The sequence below is a fragment of the Poecile atricapillus genome (assembly GCF_030490865.1).
Source record: "Poecile atricapillus isolate bPoeAtr1 chromosome 35 unlocalized genomic scaffold, bPoeAtr1.hap1 SUPER_35_unloc_1, whole genome shotgun sequence".
Taxonomy (NCBI): domain Eukaryota; kingdom Metazoa; phylum Chordata; class Aves; order Passeriformes; family Paridae; genus Poecile; species Poecile atricapillus.
The window spans coordinates 58,960-80,538 of record NW_026708988.1 but is presented as its reverse complement, the minus strand read 5'-3'; the positions used below and the strand labels follow the sequence as shown (position 1 = coordinate 80,538).

General features: G+C 48.1%; 1 protein-coding gene across 1 annotated transcript in view; it reads left to right on the top strand.

Annotated features, from left to right (window-relative positions):
• Positions 1-1,025: 1,025 nt before the first annotated feature.
• The window catches only part of IKZF4 (IKAROS family zinc finger 4), a 49,675-nt gene continuing 29,121 nt past the window's right edge, over positions 1,026-21,579 (top strand). The window contains exons 1-3 of the mRNA XM_058828414.1: positions 1,026-1,131; positions 12,463-12,513; positions 21,407-21,520. Of these exons, the coding sequence (XP_058684397.1) occupies positions 12,477-12,513; positions 21,407-21,520 (151 nt within the window). The 5' untranslated portion in view covers positions 1,026-1,131; positions 12,463-12,476. The remainder of the gene's footprint in view (positions 1,132-12,462; positions 12,514-21,406; positions 21,521-21,579) is intronic.

Genomic DNA, 21,579 nt, shown 5'->3' with positions numbered 1-21,579 from the left:
ACCCTAAATGACCCCTGACCCCTGACCCTAAATAACCCCTGACCCTAAATAAATAACCCCTGACCCTAAATAACCCCTGACCCTAAATAAATAACCCCTGACCCTAAATAAATAACCCCTGATCCTATGGGACCCCGGGACCCCAAAGAACTCCCTCATCCCAATTGATCCCCATTGAACCCCATTGATCCCCATTGAACCCCATTGATCCCCATTGATCCCAATTGATCCCCATTGATCCTGGGACCCCAAAGAACTCCCTGAGCCCATCCCCGCCCTATTGATCCCCCGCATCGATCAGCAGCGATCGGTGATTGATCAGCGGTGATTGATCTTCGGGTATCGATCCTTGTTATCAATCCCCGTTATCATTCCCCGTTATCAATCCCCGTTACTGATCCCCGTTATCGATCCCCGTTATCAATCCCCATTATCGATCCCCGTTATCGATCCCCATTATCAATCCCCGTTATCAATCCCCATTATCAATCCCCGTTATCGATCCCCGTTACCGATCCCCATTATCAATCCCCGTTATCGATCCCCATTATCAATCCCCATTACCATTCCCCATTATCGATCCCCGTTATCGATCCCCATTATCAATCCCCGTTACCGATCCCCGTTACCGATCCCCGTTACCGATCCCCGTTATCAATCCCCGTTACCGATCCCCGTTATCGATCCCCGTTACCGATCCCCGTTATCAATCCCCGTTACCGATCCCCGTTATCGATCCCCGTTACCGATCCCCATTATCAATCCCCGTTATCGATCCCCGTTATCATTCCCCGTTTCCAATCCGCGTTACCGATCCCCGTTATCAATCCCCGTTATAGATCCCCGTTATCGATCCCCGCCCCATCGATTCTCTCGGCGCTCCCCGCTCGATTCACTCGGCTCCTCTCCGCCCTGCCCCATCGATGCTGTCGGCGCTCTGCCCGCTCGATGCAGTCGGCGCTCGGCGCGGGGCTGGCGGGGCCGGAAGTGGCCGGGGCGGGGGGGGGGCCCCGGGGCCTCCTCAGGAGCCGCCGCCGCCGCCGCGCCCGGACCCCCCCGGACCCCCCCGGACCCCCCCGCCAGGGACCCCCCAGCCCCGGGGGGGCCTCCCGAGCCCGCCAGGAGCCGCCGGTGAGAGCGGGCGGGGGGCGGGGAGCGGCGGGCGCGGGGCCGGGGGGGCGCGGCCTGGCGGGGGGGGGGGGGGAGGGGCGGCGAGCTCTGAGGGGGGGGAGGGGCGCGGGGCCCCCCCAGGGGGGGTTTGGGGGGGTCCGGGCGGGGGGAGGGGGCGTCAGGGGGGGGGGGGGCGGGTCCCGCTCGGGCTCTGAGGGGATTTGGCGGGACCGGGAATTGGGGGGGGGGCCTGGAGACCCCTGAGGGAGCCAGGGAGGAATTGGGGGAGGGGGGCGTGACCCCCCCTCAGGGCTGGATTTGGGGGGGGTCCCCTCCATTTGGGGGGGGTCTCTGTCCCCCCCCTCAGGGCTGGATTTGGGGGGGTCTCAGGCTAGATTTGGGGGGGGTCTCAGGCTGGATTTGAGGGGGGGTCTGGTTATTTTGGGGGGGGATCTCAGGCCGGATTTGGGGGTCTCAGGGCTGGATTTGGGGGGGGGTCTCAGGCTGGATTTGGGGGGGGGTCTGGTTATTTTGGGGGGGGTCTCAGGGCTGTATTTGGGGGGGGTCTCAGGCTGGATTTGGGGAGGGTCTAAGGCCGGATTTGGGGGTGTCAGGGCTGGATTTGGGGGGGTCCCCTCCATTTCGGGGGGGGTCTCTGTCCCCCCCCTCAGGGCTGGATTTGGGGAGGGGTCTCAGGCTGGATTTGGGGAGGGGTCTCAGGCTGTATTTGGGGGGGGTCTCAGGGTGTATTTGGGGGGGGTCTCAGGGTGTATTTGGGGGGGTCCCGGCTGTATTTGGGGGGGGTCTCAGGCTGTATTTGGGGGGGGTCTCAGGCTGTATTTGGGGGGGGTCTCAGGGTGTATTTGGGGGGGGTCTCAGGGTGTATTTGGGGGGGTCTCAGGCTGTATTTGGGGGGGTCTCAGGGTGTATTTGGGGGGGGTCTCAGGGTGTATTTGGGGGGGTCTCAGGCTGTATTTGGGGGGGTCTCAGGCTGTATTTGGGGGGGGTCTCAGGCTGTATTTGGGGGGGGTCTCAGGGTGTATTGGGGGGGGTCTCAGGGTGTATTTGGGGGGGGTCTCAGGGTGTATTTGGGGGGGGTCTCAGGGTGTATTTGGGGGGGGTCCCGGCTGTATTTGGGGGGGGTCTCAGGGTGTATTTGGGGGGGGTTCAGGGTGTATTTGGGGGGGGTCTCAGGCTGTATTTGGGGGGGGTCTCAGGGTGTATTTGGGGGGGGTTCAGGGTGTATTTGGGGGGGGTCTCAGGCTGTATTTGGGGGGGGTCTCAGGCTGTATTTGGGGGGGGTCTCAGGGTGTATTTGGGGGGGGTCTCAGGGTGTATTGGGGGGGGTCTCAGGGTGTATTTGGGGGGGGTCTCAGGGTGTATTTGGGGGGGGTCCCGGCTGTATTTGGGGGGGGTCTCAGGGCTGTATTTGGGGGGGGTCTCAGGGTGTATTTGGGGGGGGTCTCAGGGTGTATTTGGGGGGGGTCTCAGGGTGTATTTGGGGGGGGTCTCAGGGCTGTATTTGGGGGGGGTCTCAGGGTGTATTTGGGGGGGGTCTCAGGGCTGTATTTGGGGGGGGTCTCAGGGTGTATTTGGGGGGGGTCTCAGGGTGTATTTGGGGGGGGGTCTCAGGGTGTATTTGGGGGGGGTGTCAGGGCTGGATTTGGGGGGGTCTCAGGGTGTATTTGGGGGGGGTCTCAGGGTGTATTTGGGGGGGGTCTCAGGCTGTATTTGGGGGGGGATCTCTGAATTTTGGGGGTCTCTGATTTTTGGGGGGGTCTCAGGCTGGATTTGGGGGGGGGTCTCAGATTTTTGGGGGTCTCAAATTTTTGGGGGGGGGTCTCTGATATTTTTAGGAATTTCCCGCCTTTTTTTTTTGGGATCTCTGATTTTTGGGACCCTCCCCCCCAAATCCCTTCAATGGTTTAACCCCTCCCCCCCCCCCCCCTCCCCCTCCCCCTTCCAGGATTCCAAGGAATTCTTGGAATGACATTTCTGGGAATCTCCGCCCCCTCCCCAATTCCTGGAGCTTTTCCTGGTTCCCTCCTGGGGGATTTTTTGGGGGAATTTTTTGGGAAGTTTTGGGATTTTGTGGGATTTTTTGGGGGATTTTTTTGGGATTTTTTTGGGGATTTTTTTGGGAATTTTGGGGGATTTTTTGGGAATTTTTTAGGATTTTTTTAGGATTTTTTGGGGAATTTTTTTGGAATTTGGGGGATTTTTTGGGGAATTTTTTGGGATTTTTTGGGGAATTTTGGGGGATTTTTTTAGGAATTTTTTGGGGAATTTTTTTGGATTTTTTTAGGAATTTTTTGGGAATTTTTTGGGAATTTGTGGGGATTTTTTTTTTAATTTGTGGGGATTTTTTGGGGCATTTTTTAGGAATTATTTGGGATTTTGGGGGGAATTTTTTGGGAATTTGTGGGGATTTTTTTGGGAATTTGTGGGGATTTTTGGGGGAATTTTTTGGGAATTATTTGGGATTTTGGGGGGAATTTTTGAGGAATTTTTTGGGATTTTTTGGGCAATTTTTGGGAATTTGGGGGCATTTTTTTTTGAATTTTTGGGGATTTTTTTGGGAATTTTTGGGGATTCTTTTGGGAATTTTTTAGGAATTATTTGGGATTTTTTTTGGAATTTTTGGGAATTTTTGGGGGATTTTTGGGAATTTTTTGGGAATTTTTTGAGGGTCTCAACTCTTCCCCCCCAAAATTCCCACCTGGAATCTTTTCCCATTCCCAGAAATTTTAAAGGAATTTTCCCCCTCACATCCCAAAATTCCCAAAAAAAAAACCCTCCCGAATTTTCCCGTTGGAATTCCCATAGAAAGGGCAAAAAAACCCAAAAAAAACGGGAATTTTGGGGATTTTTCCACCCTCTGGAAAGCTCCGGATCCTTTGGGAATTCCGGGGTTATCCCAGGGCACTGGAGCGAGGATTTTTTGGGATCTTTTCCCGAGGGAGCTGCTCCAGTTTGGAATTGAAATGAAAAAAACTGGGATGGAACAGGCAGAAACTCATCCCAAAATATCCTGGAATTGTTTCCCAGGGATTTATCCCAAAAAAACCCGGGAAGAACAGGCAGAGCCTGATCCCAGAATATCCTGGAATTGTTTTCCAAGGATTTATCCCAGAAAAAAACTGGGATAGAACAGGCAGAGCTTCATCCCAGAATATCCTGGAATTGTTTTCCAGGGATTTATCCCAAAAAATCTGGGATAGAACAGGCAGAAACTCATCCCAGAATATCCTGGAATTGTTTCCCAGGGATTTATCCCAAAAAAACCGGGATAAAACAGCCAGAAACTCATCCCAGAATATCCTGGAATTGTTTTCCTGGGATTTATCCCAGAAAAAAACTGGGATAAAACAACTGGAGCCTCATCCCAGAATATTCTGGAATTGTTTTCCTGGTTTTTCCAAGGATTTATCCCAGAAAAAAACCGGGATAAAACAGCCAGAAACTCATCCCAGAATATCCTGGAATTGTTTTTCAGGGATTTATCCCAAAAAAAACCGGGATGGAGCAGCCAGAGCCTGATCCCAGAATATCCTGGAATTGTTTCCCAGGGATTTATCCCAGAAAAAAACTGGGATGGAGCAGCTGGAGCCTCATCCCAGAATATCCTGGAATTGTTTTCCTGGTTTTTCCAAGGATTTATCCCAAAAAAACCTGGGATGGAACAGGCAGAGCTTCATCCCAGAATATCCTGGAATTGTTTTCCAAGGATTTATCCCAGAAAAAAACTGGGATAGAACAGGCAGAGCTTCATCCCAGAATATCCTGGAATTGTTTTCCAGGGATTTATCCCAAAAAATCTGGGATAGAACAGGCAGAAACTCATCCCAGAATATCCTGGAATTGTTTCCCAGGGATTTATCCCAAAAAAACCGGGATAAAACAGCCAGAAACTCATCCCAGAATATCCTGGAATTGTTTTCCTGGGATTTATCCCAGAAAAAAACTGGGATAAAACAACTGGAGCCTCATCCCAGAATATTCTGGAATTGTTTTCCTGGTTTTTCCAAGGATTTATCCCAGAAAAAAACCGGGATAAAACAGCCAGAAACTCATCCCAGAATATCCTGGAATTGTTTTTCAGGGATTTATCCCAAAAAAAACCGGGATGGAGCAGCCAGAGCCTGATCCCAGAATATCCTGGAATTGTTTCCCAGGGATTTATCCCAGAAAAAAACTGGGATGGAGCAGCTGGAGCCTCATCCCAGAATATCCTGGAATTGTTTCCCAGGGATTTATCCCAGAAAAAAACTGGGATAGAACAACTGGAGCCTCATCCCAGAATATCCTGGAATTGTTTTTCCAGCTTTTCCCGGGATTTATCCCAGAAAAAAACTGGGATAGAACAACTGGAGCCTCATCCCAAAATATCCTGGAATTGTTTTTCCAAGGATTTATCCCAAAAAAAACCGGGATAAAACAGCCAGAAACTCATCCCAGAATATCCTGGAATTGTTTTCCCAGGGATTTATCCAAAAAAAAAACTGGGATAGAACAGGCAGAGCCTCATCCCAGAATATCCTGGAATTGTTTTTCCAGCTTTTCCAGGGATTTATCCCAAAAAAACCGGGATGGAGCAGCCGGGGCCTCATCCCAGAATATTCTGGAATTGTTTTCCTGGTTTTTCCAAGGATTTATCCCAGAAAAAAACCGGGAAGAGCAGGCAGAGCCTCATCCCAGAATATCCTGGAATTGTTTCCCAGGGATTTATCCCAGAAAAAACTGGGATGGAACCACTGGAGCCTCATCCCAGAATATCCTGGAATTGTTTTCCAAGGATTTATCCCAAAAAATCTGGGATAAAACAGCCAGAAGCTCATCCCAGAATATCCTGGAATTGTTTTCCTGGTTTTTCCAAGGATTTATCCCAAAAAAAACCGGGATAGAACAACTGGAGCCTCATCCCAGAATATCCTGGAATTGTTTTTCCAAGGATTTATCCCAAAAAAAATTTGGGGTTGGAATTTGGGGTTGGAATTTGGGGTTGGAATTTGGGGCTGGAATTTGGGAATTTTCCAGCTTTTCCCAGGATTTGTGAGGTTTTTTTTGGGATTGGATTTTCCTGGCAGGGAAAGGAGGGAGGAGCCGCTCCCAGAGGGGTTTTTTTGGGAATAAAAACATTCCCGATTTTCCATGGGAGCGTTTGGGGCCCTCCCAGACCCAATTTTATCCAGGGTTTTTCCAGGAGTTTTTCAGGAGTTTTTTCCAGGATTTATCCAGGATTTTTCCAGGATTTTTTTCAGGATTTTTCCAGGATTTATCCAGGATTTTTCCAGGATTTATCCAGGATTTTTTCAGGGTTTTTTCAGGATTTATTCGGGATTTTTCCAGGGTTTTCCCAGGATTTTTCCAGGATTTATCCAGGATTTATCCCGGATTTTTTCAGGATTTATCCAGGATTTTTCCAGGAGTTATCCAGGGTTTTTCCAGGAGTTTTCCAGGAGTTTTCCAGGAGTTATCCAGGAGTTATCCAGGATTTATCCAGGATTTTTCCAGGAGTTTCTCAGGATTTTTCCAGGATTTATCCCGGATTTTTCCAGGATTTATCCCGGATTTTTCCAGGAGTTTTTCCAGGGTTTTTCCAGGGTTTATCAGGGATTTTTCCAGGATTTTTCCAGGATTTATCCCGGATTTTTCCAGGATTTTTCCAGGATTTTTCCAGGGTTTTTTCAGGATTTATTCGGGATTTTTCCAGGATTTTTCCAGGACTTTTCCAGGGTTTATCCGGGATTTTTCCAGGATTTTTCCAGGGTTTTATTCCCAGTTTTCCCAGTCTTGCACACAGTGGGAATCAGGATTTATCCAGGGCTCCATTCCCGGTTTTTCCAGGATTCCATTCCCGGTTTTTCCCGTTCTCCCAAGGCGGGGAATGGGAATTTTTCCGGGATTTTCCCGGGATTTTTCCAGGATTCCATTCCCGGTTTTCCTGTTATCCCAAGGCTGGGAATTGAGCTTTATCCCGGATTTTTCTGGGATTTATCCCGGATTCCATTCCCGGTTTTTTCCAGTTATTTAAAGGCTTGGAATTGGGATTTATCCAGGATTTATCCCGACTTTTTCCAGGATTCCATTCCCGGTTTTTCCAGTTATTTAAAGGTTTGGAGCTGGGTTTTTTCTGGGATTTATCCCGGATTTCTCTGGATTCCATTCCCAGTTTTTCCATTTATCCCAAAGCTGGCAATGGGGATTTATCCAGGATTTTTCTGGGATTTATCCCGGATTCCATTCCCGGTTTTTTCCGGTTATTTAAGGAGCAGGAATGGGGATTTTTCTGGGATTTATCCAGGATTTATCCCGGATTCCATTCCCGGTTTTCCAGTTATTTAAAGAGTTGGAGCTGAAGTTTTCTGGGATTTTTCCAGGATTCCATTCCTGGTTTTTCCATTTATTTCAAGGGTTGGAGCTGGGATTTTTCTGGGATTTCTCCCGGATTTCTCTGGGATTCCATTCCCGGTTTTTCCAGCCCCTCCCAGCCTGGGAATTGGGATTTTTCTGGGATTTATCCCGGATTCCATTCCCGGTTTTTTCCGGTTATTTAAGGAGCAGGAATGGGGATTTATCTGGGATTTATCTGGGATTTATCCTGGATTTCTCTGGATTCCATTCCCGGTTTTCCAGTTATTTAAAGAGTTAGAGTTGAAATTTTCTGGGATTTATCCCGGATTCCATTCCCGGTTTTTCCCATCCCCTCCCATCCTGGAAATTGGGATTTTTCTGGGATTTTTCTGGGATTTATCCCGGATTTCTCTGGATTCCATTCCCGGTTTTCCCATCCCCTCCCATCCTGGAAATTGGAATTTATCCTGGATTTTTCCAGGTTTTCTCCCGGATTTCTCTGGATTCCATTCCCGGTTTTTCCCATCCCCTCCCATCCTGGGAATTGGGATTTTCTGGGATTTATCCCGGATTCCATTCCTGGTTTTTTCCGGTTATTTAAGGAGCAGGAATGGGGATTTATCCGGGATTTATCCAGGATTTATCCCGGATTCCATTCCCGGTTTTCCATTTATTTCAAGGGCTGGAACTGGGATTTTTCTGGGATTTCTCCCGACTTTTTCCAGGATTCCATTCCCGGTTTTCCAGTTCTCCCAAGGCTGGGAATTGAGCTTTATCCCGGATTTTTCTGGGATTTATCCCGGATTCCATTCCCGGTTTTTTCTGGTTATTTAAAGGAGCAGGAATGGGGATTTATCTGGGATTTATCCAGGATTTATCCCGGATTTCATTCCCAGTTTTTCCATTTATTTAAAGGCTTGGAGCTGGGATTTTTCTGGGATTTCTCCCGGATTTCTCTGGATTCCATTCCCGGTTTTTCCAGCCCCTCCCAGCCTGGGAATTGGGATTTTCTGGGATTTATCCCGGATTCCATTCCCGGTTTTTTCCGGTTATTTAAGGAGCAGGAATGGGAATTTATCCAGGATTTATCCCAGATTCCATTCCCGGTTTTCCAGTTATTTAAAGGCTTGGAGCTGGGATTTTTCCAGGATTTATCCTGGATTTAATTCCCAGTTTTTCAGTTATTTTAAAGGGTTGGAACTGGGATTTATCTGGGATTTCTCCCGACTTTTTCCAGGATTCCATACCCGGTTTTCCAGTTATTTAGAGAGTTGGAGCTGAAGTTTTCTGGGATTTTTCCAGGATTCCATTCCCGGTTTTCCCGTTCTCCCAAGGCTGGGAATTGAGCTTTATCCAGGATTTTTCTGGGATTTATCCCGGATTCCATTCCCGGTTTTTCCCATCCCCTCCCATCCCGGGAATTGGGATTTTCTGGGATTTATCCCGGATTCCATTCCCGGTTTTTTCCAGTTGTGTGAAAGGTGGGAATTGATGATTTTTCCAGGATTCCATTCCCGGTTTTTCCAGTCATTTAAAGGGTTGGAATTGGGTTTTTTCTGGGATTTATCCCAGATTTCTCTGGATTCCATTCCCAGTTTTTCCATTTATCCCAAAGCTGGCAATGGGGATTTATCCAGGATTTTTCTGGGATTTATCCCGGATTCCATTCCCGGTTTTTTCCGGTTATTTAAGGAGCAGGAATGGGGATTTTTCTGGGATTTATCCAGGATTTATCCCAGATTCCATTCCCGGTTTTTCCAGTTATTTTAAAGAGTTGGAGCTGAGGTTTTCTGGGATTTTTCCAGGATTCCATTCCCGGTTTTCCAGTTATCCCAAGGATGGGAATTGGGATTTATCCCGGATTTTTCTGGGATTTATCCCGGATTCCATTCCCGGTTTTTCCCATCCCCTCCCATCCCGGGAATTGGGATTTTCTGGGATTTATCCCGGATTCCATTCCCGGTTTTTTCCATCCCCTCCCAGCCTGGGAATTGGGATTTTCTGGGATTTATCCCGGATTCCATTCCCGGTTTTTTCCAGTTGTGTGAAAGGTGGGAATTGAGGATTTTTCCAGGATTCCATTCCCGGTTTTTTCCGGTTATTTAAGGAGCAGGAATGGGGATTTTTCTGGGATTTATCCCGGATTTATCCCGGATTCCATTCCCAGTTTTTCCAGTTATTTTAAAGGCTTGGAGCTGAGGTTTTTCTGGGATTTCTCCAGGATTCCATTCCCGGTTTTCCCATCCCCTTCCCAGCCTGGGAATTGGGATTTTCTGGGATTTATCCCGGATTCCATTCCCGGTTTTCCAGTTATTTTAAAGGCTTGGAGCTGAGGTTTTCTGGGATTTTTCCAGGATTCCATTCCCGGTTTTTCCCATCCCCTCCCATCCCGGGATTCTCGCTCTCAATTCCTGGAAATTCCCCGGGATTGGGAAAATCCGGGATCGGCTCCCGGGACAGGAGAGTCGATTTTATTCCATTTTTATTCCAGTTTCTGTTCCATTTTATTTCACTTTATTTTATTATTTCCTTTTTCTTCCAGTTTTTTATTTCTTGTTTTATTTTATTTTAATTTATTTTATTTTATTTTATTTTATTTTATTTTATTTTATTTTATTTTATTTTATTTTATTTTATTTTATTTTATTTTATTTTGTTTTGTTTTATTTTGTTCTGCTTTGTTTGGTTTTATTTTATTTTATTTTACTTTATTTTATTTTGTTTTATTTTATTTTACTTTATTTTATTATTTTATTTTATTTTGTTTTGTTTTGTTTTATTTTACTTTATTTTATTTTATTTTATTTTATTTTATTTTATTTTATTTTATTTTGTCTTACTTGATTTTACTTTATTTTATTTCATTTTATTTTATTTTATTCTATTTTACTTTATTCTATTTATTTTATTTTTTTTATTTTATTTTATTTTATTTTATTTTACTTGATTTTACTTGATTCCATTTTACTTTATTTTATTTCATTTTACTGTATTTTATTTTATTTTACTTTATTTTATTTTATTTTATTTATTTTATTTTATTTTATTTTATTCCAACTTCTTAATTCCATTTTAAATTCCATTTTTAATTCCATTTTTAATTCCATTTTTAATTCCATTTTTATTTCACTTTTTTCCCATTTTTCCCCTTTTCCCCCTCATTTTTCCCTCTCTTTTCTCCCCATTTTTATCCCAATTTTTTTCCCATTTTTTGTTCTTTTTCCAAGGAATTTTCCTCTCCTTCCTCCCCCTCCGGGCCCTTCCCGGCTCCGTTTCCTTTCCCTGGAATTTCATTTTCCCGCCTTTTCCATGGAAAGATTTTCCACTGCCAAAACCTCCTGGGAATTTCTGACTCCAGCAGCAGAAGAGGGAAAAAAAAGGGAATAAAACATAAAAAAAACCACAAAAATTCACAGAAAAACCCAAAAATTCCCAAAAAAACCCAAAAATTCACCCAAAAATTCACCCCAAACCAAAAAATTCCCCAAAAAACTTCGAGAAACCAAAAAAAAATCCCCCAAAACCCCAAAAACTCCCAAAAAAACCCCAAAATTCCCAAAAAACCCAAAAATTCACCCAAAACAAAAAAAATCCCCCAAAACTCCCAAAAAACCCCCAAAATTCACCCAAAACCAAAAAAAAAATCCCCCCAAAACCCCAAAAACTCCCAAAAAAACCCCAAAAATTCCCAAAAAAACCCCAAAAATTCACCCAAAACAAAAAAAAATCCCCCCAAAACCCCAAAAACTCCCAAAAAACCCCAAAATTTCCCAAAAAACCCCAAAAATTCCCAAAAAACCCCCAAAAATTCCCAAAAAAATCCCAAAAATTGCCAAAAAAACCCCAAAATTCCCCAAAAAACCCCAAAAATTCCCAAAAACCCCTAAAATTCCCAAAAAACCCCAAAAATTCCCAAAAAACCCCAAAATTCCCCAAAAAACCCCAAAAATTCCCAAAAAAACCCCAAAATTCCCAAAAAGCCCCAAAAATTCCCAAAAAAACCCCAAAAATTCCCAAAAAAAACCCCAAAAATTCCCAAAAAAACCCCCAAAATTCCCAAAAAACCCCAAAAATTTCCCAAAAAATCCCCAAAAACTCCCAAAAAACCCCCCAAAAATTCACAGAAAAACCCAAAAATTCACCCAAAACAAAAAAAAATCCCCCCAAAAACCCCAAAAACTCCCAAAAAAACCCCAAAAATTCAAAAAAACCCCAGAAATTCCCCAAAAAACCCAAAAATTCACCCAAAACAAAAAAAAAAATCCCCCAAAAGCCCCAAAAACTCCCAAAAAAACCCCCAAAAATCCCAAAAAACCCCAAAAAATTCCCAAAAAAACCCCAAAAATTCCCAAAAAAAACCCAAAAATTCCCCAAAAAACCCCAAAAATTCACCCAAAACCAAAAAAACCCCAAAAATCCCCCCAAAAATCTCTGGAAATTCTTCATTTTTTGCTAATTAACGCCTCATTAATCACTAATTAACGCGTCGTCAACAACTAATGGCTTAATTGCTAATTAATAGCCGATTATGGGTTAATTAATAGGTAATTAATGGGCAATTAATAGGTAATTAATGGGGAATTAATATGTAATTAATGGATGATTAATGGATAATTAATTGATAATTAATGGATTACCAATATGTAAGATTAGCAATATGTAATTAATAGATATTAGGTAATTGATAGGTAATTAATAGATAATTAATGGGTGATTAATGGGTAATTAATGGGTCATTAATAGGTAATTAATTGGTAATTAATTGGTAATTGATGGGTAATTAATGGGTAATTAATGGGTAATTATTTGGTAATTAATTTGTAATTAATGGGTAATTAGTGGCCTATTAACGGTCTATTAATGTTTATTGACACAGCTAATTAACATCTCATTAGAATATGTTAATTAGCAGTAATTAATGAAATCCCGGGCTGGGCTCTGGGTCATTCCCGGATTTTCCCATTCCCGATTTTCCGATGGAATTTTCTCCTTTTCCAGGGAATTCCGGGGCCATGGACGTCGAGGGCTGCGGCTCCTCCTTCATCGGCGGTGAGCTCGGAATTCCCGGGATTCCCGACATTCCCAACATTCCTGGAATTCCCAACATTCCCGGGATTCCCGGGATTCCCGACATTCCCAACATTCCCGACATTCCCAACATTCCTGGGATTCCCCACATTCCCAGGATTCCCAACATTCCCGACATTCCTTCCCAACATTCCCGACATTCCCGACATTCCCAGAATTCCCAACATTCCTGGAATTCCTTCCTGACATTCCCAGAATTCTTGGAATTCCCAACATTCCCAACATTCCTTCCCAACATTCCCGGAATTCCCGGAATTCCCGACATTCCCAACATTCCCAACATTCCTTCCAAACATTCCCAACGTTCCCGACATTCCCGGAATTCCCAACATTCCCGACATTCCTGGAATTCCCAACATTCCCAGAATCCCCAGAATTCCTGACATTCCCAGAATTCCCAACATTCCCGGAATTCCCAACATTCCCGGAATTCCCGACATTCCCAGGATTCCCAGCATTCCCGGGGCCGCCTCCGCCCCTTCTGATCTTTCCCAGATTTTTCCCGGTTTTATCCCAAATTTTCCCAGATTTTTCCCAGATTTTTCCTGACTTTCCCCAGATTTTCCCCCCGGATTTTTCCCGGATTTATCCCGAATTTTCCTGGATTTTCACAGATTCTTCCAGGATTTTTCCAAGATTTTTCCGGGATTTTTCCCAGATTTTTGGGGCTGTGTTTGGGATCTTGGCCCCTTCTGACCCTGCCCGGATTTTTCCCAGTTTTATCCCAAATTTTCCCAGGATTTTTCCAGGATTTTTCCCCAGATTTTCTCCAGATTTTCCCCAATTTTTCCCCAGTTTTTTCCCAGATTTTTCCCAGATTTTTCCTGGATTTTTCCTGGATTTATCCTGAATTTTCTCAGATTTTTCCCAGATTTTTCCCCAGATTTTCTCTGGATTTTTCCTGAATTTCCCCCGGGATTTTTCCCAGATTTTTCCTGGATTTATCCTCAATTTTCTTGGCTTTTTCCCAGATTTTTCCTGGATTTTTCCCAGATTTTTTCCGGGATTTTTGGGGCTGGATTTGGGATCTCGGCCCCTTCTGCCCCTTCCCAGATTTTTCCCAGTTTTTTCTCAAATTTCCCCAGACTTTCCCCAGATTTTCCTGGATTTTTTTCCCCAGATTTTCCCCAGATTTCCCCGGATTTTCCTGAATTTTCCCCGGATTTTCCTGAATTTTCCCCAGATTTTCCTGGATTTTTTTCCCTGGATTCTCCCCAGATTTTTCCCAGATTTCTCCCGATTTTCCTGAATTTTCCCTGGATTTTTCCCAGGATTTTCCCGGATTTTCCCTGGATTTTTCCCGGATTTCCCCATATTTTTCCCAGATTTTCAGGGCTGGATTTGGGATCTCATTCCCTTCTTCCCTTCCCACATTCCCCCGGATTTTCCCAGGATTTTTCCCAGATTTTCCCGGATTTTTCCCAGATTTTCAGGGCTGGATTTGGGCTCTCATCCCCTTCTTCCCTTCCCACATTCCCCCAGATTTTCCCGGGATTTTTCCCGGGATTTTTCCCGGATTTTCCCAGGATTTTCCCCAGATTTCTCCCGGATTTTTCCCGGATTTTCCCCAGATTTTCCTGGATTTTCCCCGGATTTTCAGGGCTGGATTTAGGATCTCATCCCCTTCTTCCCTTCCCACATTCCCCCGGATTTTTCCCGGATTTTTCCCGGATTTTCCCCGGATTTTTCCCAGATTTTCAGGGCTGGATTTGGGCTCCCATCCCCTTCTTCCCTTCCCACATTCCCCGGGATTTTTCCCGGGATTTTTCCCAGATTTTCCCTGGATTTTTAGGGCTGAATTTGGGCTCTCATCCCCTTCTTCCCTTCCCAGGTCCCCCCGGATTTTTCCTGGGATTTTTCCCGGATTTTCCCCGGATTTTTCCCAGATTTTCAGGGCTGGATTTGGGCTCCCATCCCCTTCTTCCCTTCCCACATCCCCCGGATTTTCTCAGGATTTTTCCTGGGATTTTTCCCGGGATTTTTCCCGGATTTTTCCCAGGATTTTCCCCAGATTTTCCCGGATTTTTCCCGGATTTTCAGGGCTGGATTTGAGCTCCCATCCCCTTCTTCCCTTCCCACATACCCGGATTTTCCCAGGATTTTTCCCGGGATTTTCCCTGAATTTTCCCCAGGATTTTCCCAGATTTTTCCCGGTTTTTCCCGGATTTTCCCTGGATTTTTCCCGGATTTTCAGGGCTGGATTTGAGCTCTCATCCCCTTCTTCCTTTCCCACATCCCCCGGATTTTCCCGGATTTTCCCCGGATTTTCAGGGCTGGATTCGGGATCTCAGCCCCTTCTTCCCTTCCCACGTTTCCCCAGATTTTCCCGGGATTTTTCCCAGATTTTCCCGGATTTTCCCCGGATTTTTCCCAGATTTTCAGGGCTGGATTTGGGCTCCCATCCCCTTCTTCCCTTCCCACATTCCCCCGGATTTTTCCAGGATTTTTCCCGGGATTTTTCCCAGATTTTCCCGGATTTTCCCCGGATTTTCAGGGCTGGATTTGGGATCTCAGCCCCTTCTTCCCTTCCCAGACCCCCCAGATTTTCCCGGATTTTCCCCGGATTTTTCCCAGATTTTCGGGGCTGGATTTGGGCTCCCATCCCCTTCTTCCCTTCCCACATCCCCCGGATTTTCCCGGGATGTTTCCCGGGATTTTCCCGGATTTTTCCCAGATTTTCCCTGGATTTTTAGGGCTGAATTTGGGATCTCATCCCCTTCTTCCCTTCCCAGATCCCCCCGGATTTCTCCCGGATTTTTCCCGGATTTTCCCGGATTTTTCCCAGATTTTCGGGGCTGGATTTGGGCTCTCATCCCCTTCTTCCCTTCCCACGTTCCCCCAGATTTTCCCTGGATTTTTCCCAGATTTTCCCGGGATTTTTCCCGGATTTCTCCCGGATTTTTCCCAGGATTTTCCCCGGATTTTTCCCAGATTTTCAGGGCTGGATTTGGGATTTCAGCCCCTTCTTCCCTTCCCAGATCCCCCCGGATTTTCCCGGGATTTTTCCTGGGATTTTCCCGGATTTTCGGGGCTGGATTTGGGATTTCAGCCCCTTTTGCCCTTCCCACATCCCCCGGATTTTCCCGGATTTTCCCCGGATTTCCCCCAGATTTCCCCAGATTTTTCCCAGATTTTCAGGGCTGGATTTGGGATTTCAGCCCCTTCTTCCCTTCCCAGATCCCCCCGGATTTCTCCCGGATTTTCCCAGATTTTCCCTGGGATTTTCCCGGGATTTTCCCAGATTTTCCCAGATTTTTCCCGGATTTTCAGGGCTGGATTTAGGATCTCATCCCCTTCTTCCCTTCCCACATCCCCCGGATTTTTCCTGGGATTTTTCCCGGGATTTTCCCAGATTTTTCCCAGATTTTCCCAGATTTTTCCCGGATTTTCAGGGCTGGATTTGGGCTCTCATCCCCTTCTTCCCTTCCCAGATCCCCCTGGATTTTTCCCGGATTTTCCTGGATTTTTCCCAGATTTTCAGGGCTGAATTTGGGCTCTCATCCCCTTCTTCCCTTCCCAGATCCATCCGGATTTTTCCCCGGATTTTTCCCAGATTTCCCCGGATTTTTCCCAGATTTCCAGGGCTGGATTTGGGCTCTCATCCCCTTCTTCCCTTCCCACATCCCCCGGATTTTCCCAGGATTTTTCCCAGATTTTCCCATGATTTTCCCAGATTTCCCCCCATCCCCATCCCCAATCCCAACCCTCCCCACATTCCCAGAGATCCAAAGGGGCCGGAAAATCCCTGAGGAATTTTCCCGGGGGTGGGAAAAGCCGGGAATTGAAGGCGAGGCCGGGAAATTCCCGCTGGGATCGGGGCTGGAATTTCCAGGAGGGGCGGGAAGGACTCAAATTCCAGCCCGGCAGGAGGGAGGGGACGGGATCCAGGAAAATTCCATGAGGGAGAAGCTTGGAATGTTCCCAGGGAAGTTCTGGAATGTTCCCAGGGCCGGGCTGGAATTGCCCCGCAGGGATTGGGGAGGGGGGAGGGGGAGGGGGAGGGGAGGGAATTTTCCAGGTTTGGAATCGGCCCCGGGGGAGCTGATCCCAAAAAAAAACCGGGATGGGGCCTCATCCCAGAGCCTGCGGGATCCTGGGAATTGTCCCTGCCCTGATTCCCGGGATTTATCCCAGTTCTGATTCCCGGGTTTTATCCCTGCCCTGATTCCCGGGAATTGTCCTGGCCCTGATTCCCAGGATTTATCCCAAACCCTTCAAATTCCCAGGATTTAACCCTGTCCTGATTCCCGGGCTTTATCCCTGTCCTGATTCCCGGGATTCATCCCTGTCCTGATTCCCGGGAATTGTCCTGGCCCTGATTCCCAGGATTTATCCCAGACCCTTTTAATTTCCATTATTTATCCCAGAGCCTGCGGGATCCTGGGAATTGTCCCTGCCCTGATTCCCGGGATTTATCCCAGTCCTGATTCCTGGGAATTTTCCTGGTCCAGATTCCCGGGATTTATCCCTGTCCTGATTCCCAGGATTTATCCCAGACCCTTTGAATTTCCGGGATTTATCCCAGACCCTTTGAATTCCTGGGAATTGTCCTGGCCCTGATTCCCGGGAATTATCTCAGTTCTGATTTCCGGGAATTGTCCCTGCCCTGATTCCCGGGATTTCTCCCAGACCCCTCAAATTCCTGGGATTTATCCCAGACCCTGCGGATTCCCAGGATTTAACCCTGTCCTGATTCCCGGGAATTATCCCAGACCCTGCAGATTCCTGGGATTTATCCCAGTTCTGATTCCCAGGATTTATCCCAGACCCTTTGGATTCCCAGGATTTGTCTCAGTTCTGATTTCCGGGAATTGTCCCTGTCCTCATTCCCGGGATTTATCCCAGACCCTTTGAATTCCCGGGATTTATCCCAGACCCTTTGAATTCCCGGGATTTATCCCAGACCCTTCAGATTCCCGGGATTTATCCCACTCCTGATTCCCGGGATTTATCCCAGACCCTTCAAATTCCTGGGATTTATCCCAGACCCTTCAGATTCCCGGGATTTAACCCTGTCCTGATTCCCAGGATTTATCCCAGACCCTTTGGATTCCCGGGATTTGTCCCAAATCCTTCGGATTCCCGGGATCCGTCCCCGCTCTCCCTTCCCCCATTCCCACCCCTCTCCCATTCCCATTCCCTGGGTTTTGGGAATGTTTCTCCCTGAAAAAACCCAGAATTCCAGGAAAATCTGGGAATTCCAGGAAAATCCGGGATCCCAGGAAAATCTGGGAATTCCAGGAAAATCCGGGATCCCAGGAAAATCGGGAATCCCAGGAAAATCGGGAATTCCAGGAAAATCGGGAATTCCAGGAAAATCCGGGATCCCAGGAAAATCGGGAATCCCAGGAAAATCGGGAATTCCAGGGAAGTTTTCCTCCCATCCCTCCTCTCCCATTCCCGGGACAATTCCCAGCTCCGGCTTTTGGCCGGGGCCAATCCCAGGAAAATCTGGGATCTCTCCCAGGAAAATCTGGGATCTCTCCCAGGAAAATCTGGGATCTCTCCCAGGAAAATCTGGGATCTCTCCCAGGAAAATCTGGGATCTCTCCCAGGAAAATCTGGGATCTGGCTCCTCCCTTCATTCCCACATTCCCCAATTCCCACATTCCCGCTTCTCCCACATTCCTGGTCCCGTTCCCACATTCCCACCCCTCTCCCTCCCTTCCTCCCTCTCCCATTCCCGGTTCCGTTCCCACATTTCCCCTCCTCCTCCTCTTCCCGACTTTTCCCTCATTCCCGTCCCTCTGGAATTCCCGGGATTCTCTGAGCCCTTCCCACATTCCCATTCCCACATTCCTGATCCCATTCCCACATTCCCGGTTCTCCCACATTCCCACATTTCCTGCTCCATTCCCATATTTCCATTCCCCTCCCCCTCTCCCCGACTTTTCCCTCCCTTCCCTCATTCCCGTCCCTCTGGAATTCCCGGGATTCTCTGAGCCCTTCCCACATTCCCATTCCTGATCCCATTCCCACATTCCTGATCCCATTCCCGGTTCCATTCCCACATTCCCACATTCCTCCTCCTCCTCTCCCCGACTTTTCCCTCATTCCCATCCCTCTGGAATTCCCGGGATTCTCTGAGCCCTTCCCACATTTCCATTCTCGGTTCCATTCCCACATTCCCAGTTTCTCCCACATTTCCATTCCCACATTCCCACATTCCCCCTCCCCCTCTTCCCGACTTTTCCCTCCCTTCCCTTTTCCCATCCCTCTGGAATTCCCGGGATCCTCTGAGCCCTTCCCACATTTCCATTCCCACATTCCCACATTCCCGGTTCCATTCCCACATTCCCACCTCTCTCTCTCCCTCCCTCTCCCATTCCCGGTTCTCCCACATTCCCACATTTCCTGCTCCATTCCCACATTCCCACCCCTCTCCCTCCCTCCCTTCCTCCCTCTCCCATTCCCGGTTCCATTCCCACATTTCCCCTCCTCCTCCTCTTCCTGACTTTTCCCTCATTCCCGTCCCTCTGGAATTCCCGGGATCCTCTGAGCCCTTCCCGTTCCCACATTCCCACATTCCCACATTCCCACTCCTGATCCCATTCCCAATCCCATTCCCAATCACCCCCCCCGACTTTTCCCTCCCTTCCCTCATTCCCGTCCCTCTGGAATTCCCGGGATTCTCTGAGCCCTTCCCACATTCCCGGTTCTCCCACATTCTCATTCCTGATCCCATTCCCACATTCCCACATTTCCATTCCCTCATTCCCACCCCTCTCCCTCCCTCTCCCATTCCTGGTTCTCCCACATTCCCACATTCCCATTCCCACATTCCCATTCCCGGTTCCATTCCCACATTCCCGGTTCTCCCACATTTCCATTCCCACATTTCCCCTCCCCCTCTCCCCGACTTTTCCCTCCCTTCCCTCATTCCCATCCCTCTGGAATTCCCGGGATTCTCTGAGCCCTTCCCACATTTCCATTCCCACATTCCCAGTTCCATTCCCACATTCCCACCCCTCCCTCTCCCATTCCCGGTTCTCCCACATTCCCACATTTCCTGCTCCATTCCCACATTCCCACCCCTCTCCCTCCCTCTCCCATTCCCGATCCCATTTCCATTCCCATTCCCACATTTCCATTCCCACATTCCCACATTTCCCCTCCTCCTCTCCCCGACTTTTCCCTCCCTCCCCTCATTCCCGTCCCTCTGGAATTCCCGGGATTCTCTGAGCCCTTCCCACATTTCCATTCCCACATTCCCACCCCTCCCTCTCCCATTCCCGATCCCATTCCCGGTTCCATTCCCACATTCCTCCTCCTCCTCTCCCCGACTTTTCCCTCATTCCCGTCCCTCTGGAATTCCCGGGATCCTCTGAGCCCTTCCCACATTTCCATTCCCACATTTCCATTCCCACATTCCCATTCCCACATTCCTACCCCTCCCTCTCCCATTCCTGATCCCATTCCCGGTTCCATTCCCTCATTCCCGGCTCCCTTTCCCCTCCTCTTCCCGACTTTTCCCTCCCTCCCCTCATTCCCATCCCTCTGGAATTCCCGGGATTCTCTGAGCCCTTCCCACATTTCCATTCCCACATTCCCACATTCCCAGCTCCATTCTCACATTCCCATTCCCGGTTCCATTCCCACATTCCCGGTTCTCCCACATTTCCATTCCCACATTCCTCCTCCTCCTCCTCTCCCCGACTTTTCCCTCATTCCCGTCCCTCTGGAATTCCCGGGATTCTCTGAGCCCTTCCCACATTTCCATTCCCTCATTCCCACCCCTCCCTCTCCCATTCCCGATCCCATTCCCGTTCCCACATTCCCACATTTCCCACATTTCCCCTCCCCCTCTCCCTGACTTTTCCCTCCCTTCCCTCATTCCCGTCCCTCTGGAATTCCCGGGATCCTCTGAGCCCTTCCCACATTTCCATTCCCACATTCCCACATTCCCAGCTCCATTCCCACATTCCCAATCCCATCCCCAATCCCATTCCCGATCCCCCCCACAGCCCCCGACTTTTCCCTCCCTTCCCTCATTCCCGTCCCTCTGGAATTCCCGGGATCCTCTGAGCCCTTCCCACATTTCCATTCCCACATTCCTGATCCCATTCCCACATTCCCACCCCTCTCCCTCCCTTCCTCTCCCATTCCCGGTTCCATTCCCACATTCCCGGTTCTCCCACATTCCCACATTTCCTGTTCCATTCCCACATTTCCATTCCCACATTTCCATTCCCCCTCCCCCTCTCCCCGACTTTTCCCTCATTCCCGTCCCTCTGGAATTCCCGGGATTCTCCGAGCCCTTCCCACATTTCCATTCCCACATTCCCACCCCTCCCTCTCCCATTCCCGATCCCATTCCCGGTTCCATTCCCTCATTCCCGGCTCCCTTTCCCCCTCCTCTTCCCGACTTTTCCCTCCCTCCCCTCATTCCCATCCCTCTGGAATTCCCGGGATTCTCTGAGCCCTTCCCACATTCCCGGTTTTCCCACATTCCCGATCCCATTCCCCCTTCCATTCCCACATTCCCGGCTCTCCCACATTCCTCCTCCTCCTCTCCCCGACTTTTCCCTCATTCCCGTCCCTCTGGAATTGCCGGGATTCTCTGAGCCCTTCCCACATTCCCGGTTTTCCCACATTCCCACATTCCCAGCTCCATTCTCACATTCCCATTCCCGGTTCCATTCCCACATTCCCGGCTCTCCCACATTCCCACATTTCCTGCTCCATTCCCACATTTCCATTCCCACATTCCCACATTCCTCCTCCTCTCCCCGACTTTTCCCTCATTCCCGTCCCTCTGGAATTCCCGGGATCCCTCCTCACCCCCCTCTTCCTCCCCCTCCCCCTTTTCCCTCCCCTCCCCCTCCTCCTGAGCTGGATTTTCCCGGAATTCCAGGGATTTGCTCCTCCTGGAAGCTTCGCCCCTCCAGCGCCTCCCTTCGCCCTGCGGGGATCCCGCGCTGCTTCCCGGGAATCCCGATCCAGGAATCTCCGGGATTCCTCCCTCAAGGTACCGACAAAAAAAAAACCCCAAAAAATTCCCAAAAAAATCCAGGAAAAAAAAATCCA